Source organism: Columba livia, chromosome 2, assembly GCF_036013475.1.
Source record: "Columba livia isolate bColLiv1 breed racing homer chromosome 2, bColLiv1.pat.W.v2, whole genome shotgun sequence".
NCBI classification, from domain to species: domain Eukaryota; kingdom Metazoa; phylum Chordata; class Aves; order Columbiformes; family Columbidae; genus Columba; species Columba livia.
Window position 1 is genome coordinate 34,111,316 of NC_088603.1, and position 23,615 is coordinate 34,134,930.

The following is a 23,615-nucleotide window of genomic DNA, read 5'->3' on the forward strand; positions in this document are numbered from 1 at the left end:
GAAGCAGCTCTAACCTAGTTGAGGGTCAGAGGCTTAAAGACTATTCTAGAGACTCTTAAATTTCACCCTGATACTGATCACCTGGAAATTTTCTGCAGCTCTTAAGAGATGCAGAATAGGGTTAGTAGGTACCAGATATTGCTAAACCGGATCAAGCCATCTACACAGTTGCAGGTAAAAAAACCCCAACCAAACCAAAACACACACACAAAAAAAAAAACCCCAACCAAACAAAAAACCCCAACCGATAAAACCAGAAAATCATCTTTCTCCTGTCTTGTCTTCCACCTTGGCAGAAAGTTTTCAGTTCTAAATAAACAGATCTAAAGAACTCTGAATTTTTCATTTCCTAGGCCATAATACTTACAGGTCATTGAGGAGGAACACCAAGAAGCAAGAAAATACTTGAGAATCTCTGTATTAGCACGAGGTATAATGACACACCTAACTGGGTGATGTGTAACAGAAATAAGTTTTTCAACTGGCCTTCCATGCAGTCCATTATTGCAGTAGCTGTACTATGGTTGTAGGCTGTCCCTGAATGGAAATCATGTTTATCTGTTCTTGATACACAACTGCTCTTTTAACAACTTTCAGAGGCTAGATATTGTACCTTGCTCATTTGGAATTCTATTTTCCTGAGACTGAAACATCTAGTTTAGGAATGACAATTAAGGCCCGCAGTCAAAATGCGATTTCAGTTTTAACTTAGTTGACAGTCTTTCTAAGTTGCATCTAATTAGAGGAAAGGTGAATGACCCCAACAGGCAACTAGAGAAACACCATCATTACTTGTACTCTTCATCAGACCCAAATATAATAAAAGGAAAACAACTTTTTTGGAAGGGAGTTGTTACTACAGCAGATAAGCCCCAAGGGGAAAGTCGGGGTGAGGGGCCAGAGCAATGATGAGCATGTCATCTGACTGTTGCTTTTTGAAAAGGTACCCTCAATGCTTCAGACGATTTCTTAAAAATATCTGTCACTCAAAGGGCAACACTGTTTACTCCTGCTCTGGATATGAGGAAGACATCAAGGATCCTTGTGAGCTGCAGTTGCTGTGTTCCTGTGTTTGTGCTGGTATTTGCAAAAACAAACTTTTCTGTTTCTATATAAACACTCCTAAAATCCACAAGCATCTGCAACATTTTATATGCTGTTTATGTTAGAAGAACACAAAACAAACTTAACAAATCCAGCAGCTTTCAGAAAGTGCATGGCCCTTCAGCAGCACAGAACTCATCTGTCTTAACTACACTGAAGTACCTGTTTGACATCTCACTGTACAAACATACTCCAGCATAGTTCTCCACCTTTTGGAATACTCCACCATAAACTAGCAGAGAATTAGGAGAAAAATCTGAGCACTTGACTTTGACAGGCACACTCAGTCACAGGCATACTCGAAGTCCCAACTGTAAGTAGTTTCCAGTCCCTGTTTAAGCCCAAATTATTCTGCTCTTGCATTATGGAAGACCATGTACCTGTGTTTATTACAGGTGCCAGGTGGGACATCCAGCTGGGGACCATAATTGAAGCCCCAGCTCAAGGAACTGACCCCAGCAATGCCAGTCATTTTTGTAAGGGCTCTTCCAGTGGATGGTAGTGAAACTAAGAATGTTTACAAATGTTCAGTTCATAAAACCAAATGCAGAGGGACAACTTATGTTTGGACTTTCAATCTGAAAAGCTCAGAGAAGCCACCTAACTGTGTTCTGGCAGGAGTAGCCTTACTCTTGGCAGTTTAGTACTAAGCTTTAATTAGTACGTGCTGCATTCTCAATCTGCCTCGTACTTAAAGCAAAAGAAGATAAATATTTTTCACAGTCAGCTGGAGCAGCAGATTTGTCTCACAAAAACACATTCCTTAGTGTAACACTCGTGCTCTATGTTGTTATTTCCTCATCCGTCAGTGTTGTGTTCATGTGCTTCGCTACATAATGATTATTGATCTGCAAGCACTCCTTCATTACAGCAGCTATGGGAAAGTAAATGGGAAACATCAGCATCTGGGTGTAGTTTGACTCACAAAATGCTCCTCTTCATTATTCTTTATTCTCTCCATAAAATGAAACATGTATCTTACAGTAATTTTAACATAATCATACTGCAATACAAATGTTGCATTTAAACAAAGTTGTTTGAAGGCTTGATTGTACATATGAAAAAATATCTAAGTATGAACTGTATTTAAAAAAATAATTCTGAACTTAGTGATTTAAACTAGTTACTCAGTTATGATTGCTGTAAGGTAGTTGGTTCAGTAACCAGGTGCATCACAAAACCTGCTGGTGAGCAATTCTTTTTCTTTATTGGGATGATGTTTAAATTTTTTTTATTTTATTTTTATTTTATTTTATTTTATTTTTTTACAAAACACTCTTCCACTTTCATGTTTCAGTGACTAATTGCACTTCGGAATAAAAAAAAAAAAATCATCCTCCCACTGTTAGGTTGCATCAGCTTTGGCTGGAATATAAGGGCATTGAGATGAAAGAACCCTTCCCTTCTCTGCAGGGACAAGTTCCATAAACTACAGGAGAAGGAACAGGTTCAGAAAACAAGGGTTGGAAAATAGAATCTTTATGGCCAAGTTGGAACACAAGAGGTTTTTTGTTTCTTTAAGGATGGGGTGTGCTTTACAGGTAGTTGTTAAAACCCTTTCTGCAAAGTTGCACAATTATATAAATAAAAATATTGCTCAAACTGACCAAGTTCTCCATCATGTGGTCATGTAGCTCTATTAAAAATTAACCACTCAAGGTTCAAGAGTGCCATTTCACTTAACGTATAGGTCTGTGCCTGTAGACTTCTCTACCAAAACATTTTCCTGAGAGATCTTTTGCATAAGACCACATCAATCAAAAAGTTCTCAACACAGAAAAGCATATACTATGCTCTACAATTCTATCTTATAAAATATAGTAATAACCTTTTGAAGTCAAAACTTGTCAACATATCAGGCTGCTGCTGCAGGCCCAGCTTGAGTTCAGGGTTCTCAATTGTCATCCGCCAGTTGCTTTTGTAAACTAGAAGATGTGAGAAAACAGTGTTAGTGCTTTTTAAGAAACTCAGGTTCCCCATAAACAGACCGTTTCCATTTCTGAAGATGACAACTTCTAAACCAGCACTTCTATACCTTGATACAATCAATACGTATTTCAGATGGGGAAAAGCACCTCAATTTCTTAAGCAAATGAGTTGCTTACACAGACATGACTCACTTCAATGAAACTGATTTCAGCCTAGGAGAAATCTCAAATATAAGAGACTTCTTTCACATAGATCCAGGATCTGCCCCAGGCCACAGAAGTCAATGATTATTTAAGGGGCTACAACAGTTTAAAAAGCAACGACCACAGGGCACATCCCTCACCTCTCCAGGTACTCCTTGACGTTGTTGTAGCCGTAGAACTTGGCCAAGTGGATGAGCATGCCTGTGGCACAGCGCCCGTCCTGCCGGCGGCAATGGCTGCAGTTGCACACCCCCCGGCAAGGAGGACAGATCCAGGCCTGCAAGGGGGCGAACATGAGAAGGGGGGTAAAGGCAAGCCATGAGTAAGGTTGTATTCACCTTCCTGTTGCTTAGACAGACAAGAGTATGGCTTCCTTACTGTGTGATTGCTCAGGGCAACGTTTGAAAGCCTGAATCAGCCAGCCAACCAACCTTGTTAACACTTCCCAAATTTTGCAGGATTAAAGAAATTATTAAGCATTGCCCTTTTGCTTGAATACTTCTGATTCTGAAGACTGAGGCGCTCTGATCTGTTCAGTATGAATTTAAAAAAGACTAAAGCCATGTGTAATGCCTAACAATAACTCATCCTATGTGGAGCTGACTGTAACAAACTCCCTCAAAAATAAGGGGTACCCACTGTGACAAGTTTCACTGGCTCTGCCTGCTGGCATAGCCCTACTCCTGAGACGGAATTACTCAGCGTGTACATGAAGCCAGGCATCTCCCAGCTGCTCAGCAACTGGACATGGAGGTGCAAGTGCAAACAGTCTGCATTACAGTATAGCAGCCGTTGCTACACTGGGCCATTAGTTCTTCATGGTCCTTTGGAAGAGCCCAGAAGCCCATCTCTAAAGCAGAGGTGGGGAAGATGAGGTCCCAGGACAAGCTGAGGATAGAGAGAATTGGCAGCAGCCTGTGCACTCTCCTAGCTCAGTGCCTCAGGGGACAACAGAGAAAAGGGACACAACTAAGACTTTTAGGCATTATTCTTCTTTTTTCTGATATTTAAAAATTAGAATCTAAAAAAAGGAACCTGCTTTGTATGCCACCTTACTGAGAGCATTAAAAAGAGGGTACATTTTGGCATTTTTCTGAAAGGGGACAGATTCCTTTTCCTAAAAGCTCTCCTGCTTTCCCTTCACTATCTGGCAAGCAAGCGGAGCTTCAAAGCATGAAGCTGGATGGATTGTAACCCAGGTCCAGCACCTTCCACTTGAGTTCCACCACAGTCAAGTGTCAATCATAACAGTACTACAGAACTTCCCATGGCAAAAAGCTTTGAACACCACATTATCATGAGCATATATTCATCACAGCTTACTAACAAAACCATATCCATTACATGTTCTTTCCAAGACCAAGAACAGATACTTACCGGATCAAGCAGGGCAGATTTAACATCTTCCCCATATCGATTTCGAAGACACGGTCCACAAAACTGCCCCCTTACTCCTCCACAGCCCTCGTTGCGACAGATTGTCTTCGTATCCATTGTCTTTTGTCGACACTGGTGGCAAGTACTACCCTGAAATTGGAAAGGAGGAGAACTATGTATGTATGAAAGACACTTTAAATGCTTGTTGCTGGACTTTCCTATCTGCTGATAGAAAAGGGCAAACTTCAAACCAAAGTCAAAATCAGCAATGAAAAGCCTAGTAACCATAACTATATGATTTATCATAATAACAGAACTTATCTGAAGAGATGCTAGGGATTTCACAGAGATAGTGCCCAGGCTCAGTTGCACTGTCTCAAACTGCATGAACCTCATGCTGCAGTTCTGATCCTCCCCTCTATCTAGGAAAAAGCTAAAACTTTTCAGAAAATGTCCTTGTGACTCATCTCTGCAAACACAATGAAGCGTGCAACACATAGTAAGTTGATCATCTAGATCTTTATGACAATTAATAGCCAAATCTGGTGAAGGAAAGGAGGAAGAGTTCTACCAAGAGCTTTGGAAACTACCCAACCTGTCCAGAAATGTTGCTTCCACAGGGTACCAGGAGCACAATTATTTAATGGTACACCCAGCAGCACCACAACATTTATATTAAGTGAGAATGAGAGATAAAAGGGATGCCAAGTCTTATCAGTAGTGAGTCATAGCTACAACAAATTCTACTTAACAACTCTATGGCAAGAAAGCACTTCTTTGTAGAGGCAAAAAATTGGTGGGGCGTATCAACCAGCATGGGCAAGCCCAGGGAAGCCTGGCAAAGCTTTCAAAGTTGTGCTTGTATAATATAATAATGCAGCGCTGCACTCTCCAGAACCTCAGGAAAACACACCTTTCAGCAAACACCACATGAACTGTTAAGAGACTTTCAATTTCAAATTAATAGATGGAAAAAAACGCAGCCACTTACTAGAACTTTGTCATAGATTTTGTCTTTAACAGTGATTGCAATGTTGTCCAAGTCCTCCTCAGTAATATCCTCTACTGGACGGTGAGATGAATATTTTGATGATCTCCTTCTCTTGCGCACTCCACAATCCCCCTGCTAAACAAACTCATCTCAACACCTTTTGTCTGTTTTCCCAAAGACTCTGCCACCGCACTTGGTGACAAATTCTTTCATTTATAATGCATACACGGTCTAGAGGGGACAAACTACAGGCTTACAGACCACTGGAAGAACAAGAATAGAGTTTCCAAATGATCTCTGCCTCTTTCTCTCCCTCTCCTCCCTAATCTTTTCTCTACTTCCTTTATTATTTATTGTTTCTATGTTCTTCCTTCCCATCATTGTTACTTCTGTTTCCACAAATTCCTAACTTGGTTTTCTGCTCCCTCCTTTTGCGTTCCCTACACACCTCCATTGTAACTCTTCATACTCCATTTCTTCCCTCTCAAAATCAGGAACCATAACCATCTGTCTTCCCATGCCTCGCTTGTCTAGTCTCTTAGCATGCTCTAATTGCTTTCCTCAATGACAACCTCTAATGTCCTGCAAAAAAAACCCATTACTGAAGTTTTCAGTGAGTACTGCCACACGCAGCCCTTTCTTATTATACTGTTTGTTATTTTGAAGACAGTCTTCCACTCACTATTAAGTCCTCTTTTTTTTTTTTTTTTCCTTCCAAATATCTTTCTCTTTGACCTGAAATCATGGATCATCACTCTGCCCCTCATGAGATTTCAAACTTCATGTACATGTCTTATCTTATCCTTAGCCTTTGCCCTACACCACTCTTAACATTTAATTTGTCCTTCACCCCAGATGAGCCCTATTGTCTTCAAAATAGCCATTTACCAGCCCAGATTCTCATTCAGTGCTACTCCTTTTTCAATAGCCAATTTCCCTCTAAATGCTTCAACTATGCCCAGCATTCACTCCTACAAGCAGAACTGGGATCCAGCGCATGCAAATGCAAACTTAAAAGAGTCTTCCTCATAAAAGGCTATACAGTAAATATAACCAAAGCAAATGACCACCATAAGCTAAAAGAGGGAAAAAAAACAGATTTAAAAAAATGGGGAAGAATAAAACCTGCAACTTTTGAATGGCTAGCCAGTATATCAGCAGTTTGTTGGTGCAGATTCCCTTCATTCATTCTCGGTTCAGCTACCTAACTCCTATCTTCCCTCTGCTATTTCCAGAGAAGGGTTTTTACTGATTTTTCCTGAGCCAGAAGATAGAGAAGATCTGCTTGGTCACCTCCTCCAGCCCCACTGCTTTGCCATTTGCGGGCCTTCTACATTGTGGGCTGTAATAATTTTCGGATAATAAATAAATAATAGACCATAAGTAAACTGATTTGTTATGTGTTTAACAACACAGGTCACAGATAGAGCCCAGTTAGCAGGGAAAAGATGAGTCACGAAGGCCTGAAGACAACTTCTTCTGTAGCTAATCCCAGAAAAAGGTTCTCATTAAGTTTCTGTAGGATGTGATTTCTGCTCTTAGTGTTGACCAGCAATTTAAATAAGTGTTTCCTAATCCTTGACTACCAGAGATATCAAAGTCTGGCAAATACCAGAGTGAGTCTCTTTTTCAAGAGGTTTTGTTGTCTATAGCTACGGAAGTGTTCTGCAAATTTGACAGCCGAAACAGTAAATTTTTCCAAGGCAAATTTCTCTGGTGGACGAGCGTTTCTGGTTGGGTTCATGCGACGTGTTATCTGGCCTTCAGAAAATGTCCTCCTTGGGGTTTTCTTCTGTTTCTGGAAAGACAAAGTAATCCAGTTATGTTTGTAGTGTTAAACTATCATGAACTAATCTGTTCCTCTCCCACTCCTTATTTTTAAGCCAAACCTCACCAATTTCTAGCATTCTTAAGTGTTCTCCCTACATGCCATACTTTTTTGCTCTTTTTAAAACACCACACTTTCAGTGTCAAATTCTATTCAAATTTATGTCACAGAACTAGACCAACATTTTTTGTATGGCATATTAAGGCTAGTTCCCACTGTTCTTCAGCAGCAGAAGGTTCAGATTTTCCCACATATTTAATACATCTTCAAGGAATAATCTGAATTGAAGTTTATTTTCTTTTGTATTTTTTAAATTGAAAGGGCATTAATAAGTTTCTTCTCCTACTTCCAGATTCCCAGATGTGGAACATACTAGGAGGCACAAGATTTACTTTTCATATTGTCACACCTGCCAATTTCTGCATGAAATAATCCAGACGTAATGCAACAGAAGTGCTGCATGGACACCCACCATGAAGGCATCTACTGAATCTGACAGGATAAACAAGCTGTATGTAGGAAGTAAGTCTGCTTGCTGCCGTATTCTTTAGTTAATTCCTTCAAAAGAAGTGAAAGGCACATCACAAGGAGACAGGCTGGAAGTCAAACACCAAGCAGAAGAGATAACTAGAATACTCCTGATGCCCTGTAGCAGGCTTACATATATATTCAAAGGATGTTTAAGTTTCTATAGCATTTAACTAGAGCTAGCAAGGCTTTTAAAGACTCTAGAATTTGGGTTCACCTTTACACCTTACAAGCAGCACACCAGCATTTCTATATGGGTTTCCCAAAGACACGGCCCTGGAATTTCTCCTCAAATTTCTTCATCTTATAATACATGTGGAAAAACATCACTCTACAGAGAACCCAGAGGGATTGACAGTTTTCTGCATCTAGCCAAGAAAAGCCAGTTGAAATAACTACACTATTATCCCAGGTTCATGTTGAACTGGTTGAATTTCATCAACATAGCTCTACTGGGAAGGGTGGATTTTAAAAGAAAAGCCTGCCAAGAATTAATTGGAATTAATTGGGAATTAATTGGAAAATTAGCAGGATCTAAACACAAAGCAACTACTCTTCTGTATTCCCATATACACAGACACTTGTCTAGCATCTCAAAAGCATTTTTGGAGCAAAAATGATAAAGTAGCATCTTACCTTGGTCTCCGTATTTCTTCATGAATTATCTTACAAAATTCCATGCCCTCACATAACCCTTGGTTTATAAATACTGACCAATAGCAAATCCATACAAATAAAGTGACCAAAATCAAAGAAAACCAGAATAAAATTGGTGAAGGTGTTTCATTGGGAAACATATTAATCTTAAGTCTAGCAAAAACACCTGTCAGCTCTAGCTGGTAATGGAGACTTACCGAAGGAGTCGACGCGGGCGTTTTCACTGGGAAGAGGTCAGGTATGGAATTTAGTTCTGCCAGCAACTGGGCAAGCTGAAATCAACAGTGATGCCACATTGAAAACTCACTGCAAACTTGCAAATAAGCAACACATACCATCCACTCTCTATAGGGACTCTGAATTATATCTAAAGATACGAAGTTTCAGTGCATGAAACCTTTCTGGAGGCACTTTATTTAAATGAGGCTCATAAAAAGGGCTCATTTACCCCTGAATGCACAAAACTTTTGTAGGCAATACTAACTTCACAGCTCCCATTATTTCTTACTGGCAATTAGAGTTAGCTGGAATTACATCCAGTTTTGTCAAAGCAGCACAAGGAAGCCTATTACGACATGGTTATGATATCTATGACCAACAATGAGAAATTCACAGTTCATATGACAGGAGGGAGAAAAGACAGGGGTGCCCTTGGCAGCAAGAGCCCTTGAAGCTCTAGTAGAGGACTGTAACATGTTTCCTGTGAAGTATTTTACTAAGTGACTGCTGATATATGTGCTTTTTGCCAGGGAACTCCATGTCCTCTTAAACACTGACACTGCAGCAGGGAAACCTGGCTTGACATTTTATAGTGGTCCTTAGTAGAAATGACTAGGAACATCCCTTTCCCTGTCATAAGAGCTTGCGCTAAATTCCACAGACACTGAAACCACAGCCAGCAATGCTAAATACCCACTGCTTCATGCAGATATACAAAGTGACATGGGTACACGCTCATTTGCAAAGTCATAAAACAACTAAGCCCCGCTGGCAGTTCCCTACACCACAGCATATGCAGTATCAGAAGCACCATGTAGGAGATGTCCTGGAGGTGCCTTTGAGCAGAAGCAGTGACTAACAGGTCCAAAAAAAATATGGATCTGTTCTGGAAGGCCAGGATGAGGCTATCTTCTGAAAAGCCAGCAACAGCAAGGGTGAGCCAGGCTGCTAGCTGTCCCTGGGACAGCCATACCAATCACGAGATCAAAAGCTGGATACCAGCATTTCTCAGGTAGGACTTCAGAGTGACATTTATTAAGTGCTATTCAACGTCATTACAGTAGTGTAACTAGGATGCTAAAGAATTTCACACTGGTTGAACTAGAAGGAAGGGTGGGAGGTCAGAGGAAGAGCAGCGAGACCAACACAACAGCAGTGAGGAAAAATGATTAGAAAAACAGGTACAAAACTAAAGCAAGTTGTCACTTGGGAGCTGTAGGCCCACACATCCAAGAAGTATACTTGAGCCCCAAGGCTGCTTGGAGGCCGCAACTTTTCCTGCAATATAGTAAAACCGAAGAAGCCACTGAGGACCCAGCATCAACTCAGGTTTGCACAGCAGTGTGACAATTACAGAGAGCTGTTGGCATTTCAGACAACAGAGGAAAAAGCATTAGGGAACAATCAAGAGTCTCTTTTCACTCACCTACATGTGCGTGCACAAACACACAAACACACACACACACACTTTCAATAGATACACAGCAAAGCACAACTAAACATCACATGCCGCACAACTGAAAAATTACATTTATCATCCTCCACAGTTTTTAGCTGTCTTTCCAATCAGTAACTGCAGCAGATCTCTCAGACACAAACAAAAACCTAGAAACTCTGTTGTGCAAATGACACCACGAACCACCTGACGGGACAAGCTGATTTTCTGACATGTTCTGAATATAAGACTGAAACTGGGGCATCTGTAACTTTGTTCACATCCACATACAACTTTGCTTTTAAACTCATGCAGGCTAGTCCTACGTGAGGCTATTTTAGGTGTAACTGTCTTGAGTGCTAATGATCCTCTAGGGTTTTCCCAGGTTGAAAAGGTCAAACAAAAACCACCATGAGATCCTCCCAAAGTCCCAGCACAGCACCAGCCAGGAATCTAAAATTCAAGTGTGATGAAGATAAGTACTCAGATGTAAAGGTCACAGAACAAAGCACTGCTCTTAATTCTTACCATGGCTTTATTTTCTTTAATATTCATGGCTCTCTTAAGCAGAGCGCTGGAAGTTTCCTCCTGTGTTTCTTTAATGTCTTCTTCAGATTCTGAAGCAGAGCCCTCTAGTTTATCCCATCGCTTGCAGCTTATTTCTTTTGAAAGAGGTGTGAGGGATTCATTGTTCTTTAGAGGTAAGTTAGAAAAAGCCTGTTCAGGCACTTTTTTCTCAGATGACTTTCTGGTAGGAAACTGAAAGGAAACACGAAGGCCAAACCTTCTCTTGGGAGAAACTTTCTTCTTCACCTCTTCCTCCTCTTCTTCCTCACTACCCAATAAATTATCGTGTTCTTCATCACTCAAGTCTGACTCTGTTGCCTACAGGCAGGAAAAAAATCCCATGTTACATCATCAGCTGTGATTCACGAAAGGTAATTTTTAAACCACTAATTTTAGGCAGCAGTCTCCCCACTTGAATGCACTGTCATAAATTCACCTAAATCAACACATTTTTAAAAGTTCACAGTACATAACTTCTCCCTGTGCAGAGACCAACACAGAATCTACATATTAATATTGTCTGAGATACAGACAAGGCTGTCTCCAGAGGAACAATCTTGCCCAGCACAGTCAGTCTACAAGTTCTCATTTCTAACATGGGATATTACATTAAATAAAGCTTTTTTTTTCCTCTTTCAGTACAATACATATTTTTCTTCAGCATGAAGAATGAACATCACAGTGTATCAGAAACCTACTAGAACACGAGGTTTACACAGAAAAGACAGAGAAAAATAAAGTCAACCTATACATTCATGCGTGGGTGACTGCCTTTACCAGAACTCCTTTCTTGTTCACATCCACCTCGCTTGAAGTGAAGCCTTCAAACGCTTCCGTTTCAGAATCAGTGTCTTCAGTGAAAATCCTCCGCAGTTCTTCAGTGAGGTATCTGGACTGAAATCGAACGCCCTGTAAAAATATCAGCCAATAGCTGTGAGAAAGAGTCAGATACCAAGTAGTCACACACTCACAATAAAGAGGTTCTGAGGTTCAAGCAGGTACCAACTAGGTGGCAGGTACTGTTAACACACTTTGCAAGAAGAAAAAAAAAAAGCAGAAGAGTTTCAGCATTAAGTTACTTAACTTAGCAGGTTTTTTTTTCCTCATTTTGAGCATAAGGCTTTAACTGAGCTGCTTGTGGGGGAAACCTTCTTCTTCACTTCTTCCTCCTCTTCTTCACTACTACCCAATAAAACTAAACTATCAGTTTTCTTATGTGTAAATTACCATGCCCTTGTGTGTGGTTTTTTCTGGATGTAAAAAAGCAGGCCTTGAATGGCTTTGTATTGAAGAAAATACAAACTACAGCCACAGTAAGAAAGAGTACTCCTTTTTTTCACTTAGCAGTAGAAACACCACTCTCCTCTGGGCTTCCTGCAGCAGCATTCAATGCTCCTGGAGATGGAGTCTGCTCCTCCTCACACTGTTACAGCATCACTGAAGTGACAGATACCAACACAAAACCACAGAGCTTTGAACAGCCTGATTAACATCCCCCCCATCTTCCAAATGCTTAACTCTCTCTGTTTTAGTGGTGCAGTTTATCATTCAAATGTGTTCTAGAATACACAGATCCCAAACTTCTGTCTGCAGACTTGGAAGTCCAAAGACAAGCAACAAAGCTGGTGAAGGATCTAGAGAACAAGTCCTACGAGGAGAGGTTAGGGGAACTGGGGCTGTTTATCCTGGAGAAAAAGAGGCTGAGGGGAGGCTTTATCGCTGTCTACAACTACCTGAAAGGAGGTTGTAGCGTGGAGGGTGTTGGTCTCTTCTCCTGAGTAACAAGTGATAGGATGAAACCGCCTCAAGTTGCACCAGGGGAGGTTTAGATTGGATATTAGGAAAAATTTCTTCACAGAAAGGGCTGTCAGGCATTGGAACAGGCAGGAAGTGGGGGAGTCACCATCCCTGGAGGTGTTTTAAAGACAGGTAGATGTGGCACATAGAGGTATGGTTTAGTGGTGGACATGGCAGTGTTAGGTTAACAGTTGGATCTGATGCCCTTAGAAGTTTTTTCCAGCCTAAATGATTCTATGATTCTAAGTAAAAAAGTCAGGCCATGAAAAACACACTAAGATCTCATTAAAACTCTCTTCATGATATGCACATTACATACCAATTAAACACAATGCATTTACTAAATCAGAAATATATTTCCTTACTTCCTGTCAGACTTAGTAGAAGACCATCTGTGAACTTGTCCTTGTTAATCTCCTGAAAGGCTTGTTCATGGTAAGAATATAACCCATGTCCACATCGCACCTGCCTCTTGAAAGTCAGCAACATTCACTTAAGTTTGTTTCCCCAGTTTTCCTCTGTTATTTCTTCCTCCCACGCAAGATACAAAAATGACCTTTCATACGATGCACTCGCTAAATATCTTTATTCTTCCTTTCAATTCCCTCCTTTCCCTGACTTTAATTACACACTTCTTTACGTTAAGATAATATCTGGTGAAAAACAGATACAATAGATGAGTGGAAAAACTTACAGGGGAAAGGGAGCGGGGAGCTACTGCATATGCTGTTTCTTTACACTTAAACATCTCCTACAAATTATTACGGGTAATTGGAATGAGTTTTCTCTGAGCAAAATTACATTATTCTTTTGTTGATAGCTGTGGTGCAGCTGCTTGAGAAAGGAACAAACACAATAGGGAAGTTACTTTGAAGTTAAATTGCATGTCTTGGAGGGAAACTAAAGTTTTTATGCATTCTGTGTTTTCATGAAATTCCACAATGAAGGCTGGGGTGGGGGCGAATAAGCTGTTAGCTGAATTGACTAAAAATAGCACACCTAGAGCTATGCTGTTACACCTATGAAGAAAGGTCTACACAAGGTAAAAGACGCATGAGGAATACCTACAGGAGAAGCGGCTGAAAGTCAGCAGAAGGGCAGAGATTTGGAGAATAGGATTGCAGAAAGCCATGAGGAAAAGCAGACATGCAGAGATCGCTACTTGTTAATGTATTTGCGCATCAACATCCAAGGGAACACCTGATGCACTGACATCCCACTCACCACCCCGGCAGGGCAGCTGGCTTGCCTCCTTTCCCAGCAGCTACAATTTTTTCTGAACTTCACATCATTTTGCTCTTCCCACCAAAACTTTTTAGTTTCCTGCACAACGAGGACCTATGGTCTTTCTCAGTGACAGTGGTGTTTGGCACCATAAATGGATGGAACTCAGGATAAAAAAAAAAATAAAGTTTTTATTGTGCCATTTAGTCGTAAAGGAGTTAATCTCAATACCGATGGAGATTTAAAATAATTCTCAGCCCAAGAGAAACACAGAAATGGTGAGGAAGGCTGCAGTGCCAGCTGTGAATCTGGAAAAAGTCTCACCGCGATTCCCAGTAATGCATGTTCAACTAACAGTACCAAGCTCAGCCACAGCATTTTTCATCAGGGGATTTAAAAATGTTTGGCAGCAAAGATCATCACCTCTATCTCACGGGTTGGAAAACCAAAGCAGAGAGAAGCAAAGCAAGGTGCTTGCAGTCCCCAAGCAGGCAGCAGAAGCTCAGGCTCCATCCCGCACAAGGGTCCCCCTCCACCACCACCATCACCACCACTCTCCTTGTCGATCCTTCTTCATGCTCCACACAAAGCCACAAATACAAGAGCAAGCTATGTCCTCATTTTCTGAAGTTATCAGGACCACTGTCTAGCAATAAGATTATGAAGCAATTCAGAGACCAGAATATTTCACTATGTTTTAGCCACCATCTTTCTCCATAGCACAGATCATGGCTCTACCCCCAAATGGCTTCTGCGCTCTCCTGAGGCCATTCGCCTACAAAGGCTCAGAAATAGCACATACTCATACAAGCCTCATCCTGTCTGTTTCCTTTGCTAACTCTAGTCATCTTCCTTTTCCTCAGCACCTCTTAACCGGGTACTGACCTGACAAACTAGGAAAAGGCATTTTCAATTTTGTTATTAATGGAACAGAGGGAGCTTTTTGACAGAATATCTGACAAAGGTATCTTTTAGCACATTAGCCCATATCTGCCAATTATATAATTATAAGCTTCTAAAAGACTAAAAACTAAAATATCTGGCAGCCAAGATGGCACACCAGTTCTCTTCCTTTCTTGTGAATTCAGCTGGTACTGCCAGCTACCAAATCAGAGATTGAAAAAGATCAAATTGCTATGCTGATCCAAGCTACTTCACCGTTAAGAGAGCAGAGAAACAGCAAGTTGCACAATTGCAGCAGAAGCTGATGGTTTCTGTGGGTCACCACCACCAAACCACGATTTTAGTGCAGATACGGCACTGACAGAAATTAATACAGAAACAACACTGAGATGCATTTCTGGAAGAAATACATTGAAGTCTGCATACTCACAAATGTCCATCTATTATCATGTATTTCCACTGTCTTATGTATCCAGAGCACATCAGCCCAGGATGGTAATTCTCTCTTTTCTGTTTGCTACACTTACCTACTTCACTTAAGCTCACCTTCTAATGAACACATTTCCCGTTTTATATTATAAAAGAGTTTTAAAAGCAATCATTAAATCCTAAGAAGGATAGCAAGTTTGTTTACATTTCTTTTTAATATGGGGACTGCAGATTATGGGGTTTTCTGTGAGATACGGCTCATGAAGCCTTGACACAGGCTCAGAGTAATACTGCACCTAAAGAGTGTAACTGGGCCACGGCAATACATTCCTACCTTTTGTTCTGACTCCAGGTGATCAAAACAAGCATAGCTGTCTTCTGACAACAACCTCTGTTTGGAAGCATCATCTTGGAACCCAATAAAATCTTTGTCACTGGGAGCATTAAAAATGTCAGCCACATCCTGGGGTATCTGTTTCTGATTCAAAGGGAGACAGAAGATACAAGTCAGAAGATACACGCCAACTTAATATGAAAATTCAATCTGGCAACAGTACAACTTATTTTTATACTCCTATGCAAGTACAAGTCTGTATTACAAAATATGCTACGCGTAAACTGTACCTCATTTAGCTAAACTCCAGGAAAATACTGTACAGACTGTTTCAATCCCTAAATACAGACTCCAGACTTGTGGCTAGGGAGGGGATGCAACATGCAGGGTTTAACTCCACAGAGCAGTATTTCTCAGACATAAAAATATGTGTGCATGCCTCATCTTTGCAAGCACGTGCTAAGGGCACCCTTTATCTGCAGTGAAACCCACCACAGCTCCTTCTCTTACAGAGCAACGATGGCTCAGGGGTGAGGAACACACCATCGGATATAATGCAATGTTAATCAAGTACAAAGAAACCTTACCATTAGATCTGATAACGGTACCATTACATATTTTAGCAGACACCTGGCTAACTTCAAAAATAAACCCAAAACAACTCATTCTCCTTGGTCAGTACTGCCACAGGGCTTTTTCCACTATACTTGGTAAGAAAGTTGAAAACTCATTTTAACCAAGAATATTTCTCATTTGCTAGAAGCCTACAGGAGGAAGCATTGCCAAGGACAGGCAGCCACACCTTCTGAGGTGACCAAAGTCACAACTTTAGAGTTCTACAAGTCCGATCCCAGCACAGAAGGAGATTCGTACCACAACATCCAGCCATTCCCCTGGCCACGTACTTCACCAAGCACTTTGGCTATGCTTGCCCATGTAACAGGCCAGCAAGGAAGACTTCAGACAGCTCCCACCTAGGCCACTTTAGGATTTGGTGTGTGGAAGGATGGGATGAAGAGATCCAGCTTTGAAAACTGAGGCAGAAGGCATTTTGCCAAGTTTCAGAACACAGTTTTACACATCTCAGTTTCATCTGCAAAACCATTCTGACATTCACAGAAATGCTTTGGGAGACAAGTGTCCATATCGCTCACTAGCACTCAGATATTTATCTTCTACATCCTCAGGATCACATGCACACATCATGCTCATTACTCTTACTTGAAGTAAACCTCTCTGCTGTTTGCTGTGTGCTGAAGCCACAAGTGGATTTCTCACTTCTCTCACTAGCTCTCAAAAATACAGGATCAACAGCTGCCTGGTGAGGGACCAGCTCCCCATCCAAAGGAGGTCTCTTGAACATTCAAGAGAACATCCCCAAGATGAACTCCAGAACAGAAAGCAGCTTGCCTTGTCCACTGTCATAGACAACCAAGATTACTCATACAGGGCCCCATATCATTATTTTTTATTATTATTTTGTCTTTTGTTGTTGTTTGGTTTTGTACCAAGGCAAATGGCCCAAAGGAGATTCTTTCTCTAAAAATAATGTTGCTGACTAAATACCACTTCCATTAAAAGAGCAAGCAGCACCTTGACCAAAGCTCCACTCTCTGAAATAGGTTATAGTAATAGGCATGCATGGGCTCACTTTTGCTCTTGCTCCGCTTTTATAAAGCTGATGCAAACTGATGGAAAACTGATTTACTGTTGCTCAAGCAAAAGCAGAGATGACCTCTGAACAACTGACCCTTGGGGGCATATAACGGCCCAGCCCAGCGCCCTGCTGCTGCAGGAGTCCTGCTGTCCACATTTGAACCCCTTCAGATATTCCCTCCCCACCACCTCTTACAACAAACAGCCAGAATCCACCTCCTTTGCTGTGACGGAATTCACTCAGTACAGAACAGCCTTAAAAATGAAGCATTGTGCATTTTAGAAGAAAAACATACAAGAAGCTGTAAGCTTCGTTGCTATGAATAAATTGCTTCCAGGAGCTACTGCATTAGTTTGTGTGCTATTGTACAGCTGAGTTAGCCACTGCTGTGATTATGCCTAACTAATTTCTTCTTCTTCGTCTATTACTTCTGCATCTGCACCAGAGGAGCCGTTACGGGGCTGTAATTACTGATTCTGAACAAAAAAAAATTCTTTCCCAGTAGAAGACCTTTTTCGAAGGTACTGATTTAAGTAACTTACTGCAGAATTTCAAAGATGTTTAATTTGTGACTTGTTCGCCGTAGCCTGACTGCGAAGAATCCCATTCAGTCATCGACGAGTCCCCATTTCACTGAAGGGGCTTAGGTTAATAACAGACGAGACCTGACACATACAAGGTGCGCATCCTCCAGGAGTTTAAAATGAGCACCCCCATGGCCAAGTCTGCTGATTGCCAGTATTTCTACACCTGAAATCACAGCAGACAGACACCTAAGACGATCCTGCACCAAACACCTCTGCTGTGATGGGTCGGTTCACTGTTATTTCTTGTGCAGTCCTGGAAGTCACCAACATTTCCATTTTTAACTTTCAATTAAAATACATTTGGAAACTGATTTATAATCAGCATCAGAGCCTATCATTTTAAGTCTGTCAACAAAGTAGCAAATACAAAGAACTAAAATATATATCTGCCTAAATACAAATGTCAAAATATTAATCTATTCTAAACATTTTACTTCAAGAGAGGATCTTTTTCCTGCTAGACCCCTAAAAAAGGCAGGAAGGCAAAGAGGTGATGAACATTTCAAGCTTGCTCAGGGAAAATGTTTCAACGTGAACAGACCACAGGTTCAGACACAATGGTCTGCTGAAGTGCTGCAGAGATGTGAGAAATACTGTCTTTTAAAGATACTTTCTACAACAAGCGTAGTACTGAAAATCTAGTAAAAGCCAGAAATAATTCACAGCTGCTGAAAAAAACCAAGTCTTATTTCTAGTAGGAAATTTTATAGCTATTGAGCTCAGTTATTTTTGCACATAAAATACACTTACTAGTTTAAAACACCCACAAAGTACTTTTCAAAATCAGCCAAAATCATTCCCTGCTACAAACAGCACACAATCCCACAACTGCCAGAATAACCAACCCTCACCATGTTTTTCCAACAAAATATCGAAGTTCAAGACACCCCCATCTCTCAGTTTTCCCTTCTCTGACTTCCACAACATACCACCAGTACCCCCAGGAGCACACTCGGGTCTGTTGGGTTGCAGGGAGGAGAGCTACGGTTCCCACAGAACCAGGAGCAGCAGCCTATATGTGCTCCTGGGGGCTGACAGACTTGTCACCAAGGGCCACGGGTGACAGACCTGTTTTGGTGATGCTCCTGTACTCACCATGCGAGTGATAGGAAAAGTAAGGCACCTGAGGCCCCCACCAGTCAAAACATTTTTCCAAGTGCCATCCTCATGAACTCCATCTGCCATGTTAGGCAAGGAGAAAAAGAAAAGCCTGGGGTGAGATGTTTTACTTTCCACATCAACAGGAAGAATTCTCGTGTCTCGAGTGAAAAAGCAACTTTCCTGACAGCAAAGCCAAAAGCGATGCAACTTGCCATTCTGCAAGACAGCGCCATGGCAGGCTGCGAGGAGGGAAGGCTTGTATGTATGCACAGCCTCAGCTCCGCTGGGAAGAAGAGCTATTTCCATGCCACTGTCAACCATATTTAATTCTTTTAAGAGGTGTTTGAACATATCGCTTTCATTGCCAGTTGTCATTCTTCTTTGACCGTGATGTATCAGGAGACCACACCATGTGAGAAAGACAGCTAGATGTAATTGTCTATTTTTGCTCCTACCATGAAAAAAACAGTTGGGCTGTGTTCCCCACATTCAAGTTTGCACAATGTATAGGCATTCCTATTTGAAGCAGAGGACAGATAATTTTGGTAACACTAAAACTCAGACAAAGTGAAATAATCCCAGTTTAATCTCAAACACATACTCTCGCAAACCCAACTTGCGTGAAGTCGCACCTTCAACATACACTGGAAAACCTCTTGACTTGTCCTGGGCTCAGTACAGAGGCAAGTCCAAGCCCCACACAGGGTTAAAGGCACTGGATTTGGCTCATAGCCCTGAAATAACCACCAAACAGGGAAGCACTCCAAGGCTGACAATTATGGGCAGCACTACAAGAATAGAGGGCACCAAGCCAGAATGGCGATAGGTGCCAAACCAAAAACCCAAAACTATTTAGAAGTCAAGATCCTGGTCTTTCCACTGGAATCATAAAGGCGAACAGTGTTGTGTGAAAGCTTAATTTTAAACATCATACAAACATGTGAAAGATGTGGAAGGCAAAGAGAGGCAAAGTCACGTATGACGGTGCAGAAGAAACACACAACCAGATGCACAGTCAACAGCATCCAAACAGCCTGAGACTCAAGGACAACAATGACATCTAGGAAGGCAACGAAGATCCCAGATGATCTCCACAATTTCTCAACAGCACCAGAGCACAAAAACCCGAAACCTGGAACATGAGGTATATTCCTGGCACAAGTTGCACCAGGGTGAAAGGCAAATAAGCGTTCAGAGAAAAGAAGGAAAAAGTGTTAAAATCAGCAGTCATCACACGGTTTTATTGTCTTCACAGGGATACTTTGATTCCAACGAAGGTGAAGATGGGTTATGCCTGAGCCTGTAAATCCATCACAACAACAGCTCCTGGGACTTCCAGGGTGGTTCCCCCTGTCCCCACAAAAAGTTATGGTAATTTTCACTCCAGTCAGCCTACTGGTAAACCCAAGCACACCATTAAATTTTAGTAAATTCATCTATTTTCAGAACAGTAGTGTATGATTGCTACATTGCTTTATTTAAACTAATAATTAACTAGGCTAAAACCCATCAAGCTACGTTACCCTAAAATAAAGAATGCTCGACTATCATAATCACATGGCGAGTCATTTAAAATGTTACCTTCTGTAGGCAACATTTACCTGGAAACTATCCCGTTTTTCAAAAACACTGATAATAACGTGAATACCAGCATGCCAGCTTAGGAACTCAGTGCAAGCCCTGTGTCAACTGCTGCTCTCTCTTCTTTTGTTATACCTAATCTCTCGCTGATCAAAACAGTAGGAACAGCTATTTCTGAATTAATTCTGCACAATTCAAGACCATCTCTTTCATTTGTGGTGGTGTCCAACTGTTTACCAAGCCCCAACGTTCCAAGGCAAACACTTCTGTACCATATCACAGGCATGTAACACATCTCCTTTTCATGCCTGAACTGCCAGCGTCCAGGCTTTTTGGGTGTGAAAGCTTTGTCAGCCAGCACCCCTTTAACAAGCTTCGTGTACTGAAGCTGCTGTGTGAGGACCTGTTAAATTAGACCCTGGGATGGCAAATGGAACTGCAGGCCTTGCGATCCAGAACAATTTTGTACCGCTGACTTCCTTGGTGATTGCTTCCAATGGGGACACGTACTCACTAACAAGCTAGTTTACCGGTCAGCAGATGACCCGTGATTTCAGAGACAAGGAAACCTCCACCAGTATGTCCTTCTGGTTCGGCCAGGACTGAACCCACTGCTCACCAACTGTCGCCAAGACGAGCAAGAGCCAGCAGAAGGCCTTGCTCAGCTGAAACCAAGCTCCCACCAGAAACAGGAAAGCACTGGGAACAGATTGTGTCCTTCTCCCCATTGTTGAGCCGTAAGAGAAACGTGATGTACATACATCCTTTTAGCTGTGCAGCAGAGAGGTGACTTGCAGACAGTAAGAGCCTCTTGCTACAGCACCAGAGGTAGGAAGTTTGTGCCATTCGCGTTTATTGTACTGTGTCAATAAGGTTCCTCCCAAACTGCTTTACACAGTGCCCTTATCTCCACTCTGCCAACAGAGAGCCTGACAGAGGTGGAAGGTTTACAAAGTCCCTGAGAGGACAGATGTCCTAACAAACACTTCAGTGTTTCTACAACACTCCTGTTCCACAGAAAGACATGTAAAGCCTTAATCTTCCATCAGCAAGAGCTGACCAAGATGCTGACCTTCTCTTCCCTCCCTCCATCCCCTTCACCACCCAGGAGACTCACCATACCACCACTCAAGATTTGAACCACACAAGCAGCATTACACATCCAACCACACTGGGCTTGGACCAGACTGCATCCAGATGCGCCAATCAAAGCATGTCTGTGTTCTTCCCTAAGCCACCAGCCTTATAAATACTCACATGTATTCAGGCGACTCAAATATGTGTTTGTGGCATCGCCAGCATTTCAACAAAAGAGGGCAGAATAAAAAAAAAAAAAAAAAAAAAAAAAAAGCTATTTCAAAAGTGACATCCCCAGGCTTACAGAAACTAATTAATTAACAAAGCTCTTCCCCCATGAGCTACCCGCCAGCCTTTATTAGGGACGTTGCAGGACTCAGCACCGCTGGAGCTTCCCCCACACCGACGGTGGCCGCCCCAAAGGCGGATTCCATTCATCCATCCACCCACCCCCCTTTACCGGCGCTCCGCAACCCCGGAGTCCCCGTGCCACGTGGAGGGCGCCCGGCGGGACCGCGGCCCCCGCGCTCACCGAGACCGTGTGTCCCAGCCGCGGACCGCGGCTCGGGGGGCGGAAGAGCCGCCCGCCGGTCCCGGTGCCGCCGACAGCGGCGGGCGGCTCTTCCGCCCCCCGGGCCCACCCCACAGTCCCGCGGGGAGCGGACAAAGACCGCCGCCGCCCCGGGAAGGCGGAAAGCGGCCTGGTTGGTGCTATTTCCCCGTGGCCCGGCCGTGCCCAACCCGGCGGGCCGCCTCACCTTGCCGCGGCTCGTCGCCGGGCCCTTTGCCGCCCGCCGCCGCCGCCGCCGGCCGCGCCGCACCATGGCTGCCGCGGGAGGAGGAGGAGGGAGGAGCGGGGGGCGGTGGCGGGGTGGAGCCGGCCGGCGGCGGCGGGAAAGGCGGGCTGGGGAAGGGGTACCTCGTGTGGCCTGGCTAGGGAGGGGTAACAGGCGTCCGGTACCGCTGCCGGGCTCCTGGTGCTCGGGCGGATGGAGCGGGTGCTCCCCGCTGGTACCCGGCATGTTCCCTTCTTCGCACGGCAGCGGCTATTACTCTGAGAAGAGTAGTCTTGTCTGGGGGAATACACTTTTATCCTCCAAATAACTTAAAATGTTCACTTCTGCAGTACAGGTATGAAGTGTAAGACATTTGGAAAGCTCTAAAATAAAGAGGAATGGAGATGATGTATCTGTAAATACTTTGTGTGAGTGTTGTCCCACAGCGGGGTCTGGTACTCTGTGTGCAATTAGCCAATCTTACATGCAGAGCCAATATATTTATTTCATGTAGCACACCACATTTTCCAAGACGTCAGTTATTTATACATTGGCTTGCATTGAACCCTTCCTTTCTAACACATAAACATTCCTACCTATGTCTTAATTGGCTAAGAGTCTTCTCACCTTCATTTAAAGATAGCGTCTTAAAAATTCATTGTATGTGTTCAGTAGGTAGGGATCTTCTTTGGGTGTGAGTGACTTCTAGAGTAGAGGTATGGTTTTCGTATTATAATTAGCTACTTCACTTTAAGGACATAAATCAGTGGAACTTTGCTGACTTACCAAGTTAGTTTACATAAAGATGCTGACAGTCAAGGATATATGTCCATTGCTTTAGATCCTTTTACTCATTATCTTCAATATATTCCTTATTAGAGTACATAATGTCACCATAACTTGTAACAATTAGTCATCAGGCCTGTTCCCCAGCTTCCCGAGTCCACTGCCCTTAACTCTGCAAATGAAATCTGAAGGTGAAAGTGATGGGAAGCAGAGCTGGTTTCTTTCAACAGCAAGTCAAGAATTCAAATTTCAAAATGTCACAAATGATGGAAAGTAAATCAAATTAGAGAAAGCAAATTGGAAAATTTGGAACATATCAATTTTAAAGCACATTTTCCGACAAGCAATTTCCCTTTTTATTATATTCTTCCACTCTTCAGCTAGGAGGAAGAGAAATGAACACAGAGACGTTGAAACTACTTGCCTACTTTTCTCTGAATAACCTCCGTTCCTCAATTAAGGGGTTAATTTTTATTAAAAACTTATGACATTTTATGTGTCTCTTTATTAATCAAAGCAAGTGGT

The 23,615-nt window shown here is 42.3% G+C and overlaps 2 protein-coding genes across 5 annotated transcripts in view; one reads left to right on the top strand and one right to left on the bottom strand.

Moving 5' to 3' along the window:
• Positions 1-8,601, top strand: part of LOC102097778 (dynein axonemal heavy chain 11) — an 87,621-nt gene extending 79,020 nt beyond the window's left edge. The window contains 1 exon segment of the mRNA XM_065051285.1: positions 7,785-8,601. The gene's annotated coding sequence lies outside the window, so the exon portion shown is untranslated.
• The window catches only part of CDCA7L (cell division cycle associated 7 like), a 28,494-nt gene extending 5,929 nt beyond the window's left edge, over positions 1-22,565 (bottom strand). The window contains exons 1-10 of one of the 4 annotated variants that reach the window (XR_010470073.1): positions 22,287-22,565; positions 15,526-15,669; positions 11,616-11,747; positions 10,800-11,156; positions 8,815-8,889; positions 7,217-7,402; positions 5,605-5,739; positions 4,614-4,763; positions 3,377-3,513; positions 2,933-3,029 (exon numbers count right to left, since the gene is read on the bottom strand). Coding sequence is in view for 3 of the 4 variants with exons in the window: in XM_065051282.1 (XP_064907354.1) it covers positions 2,999-3,029; positions 3,377-3,513; positions 4,614-4,763; positions 5,605-5,739; positions 7,217-7,402; positions 8,815-8,889; positions 10,800-11,156; positions 11,616-11,747; positions 15,526-15,669; positions 22,287-22,550 (1,611 nt within the window). In the remaining variant the exon portion in view is untranslated. Of the gene's footprint in view, positions 1-2,036; positions 3,030-3,376; positions 3,514-4,613; positions 4,764-5,604; positions 5,740-7,216; positions 7,403-8,814; positions 8,890-10,799; positions 11,157-11,615; positions 11,748-15,525; positions 15,670-22,286 lie in introns of those variants that run through there. The other 3 variants (XM_065051283.1, XM_065051282.1, XM_065051284.1) reach the window with 3 other exon arrangements.
• Positions 22,566-23,615: the final 1,050 nt, after the last annotated feature.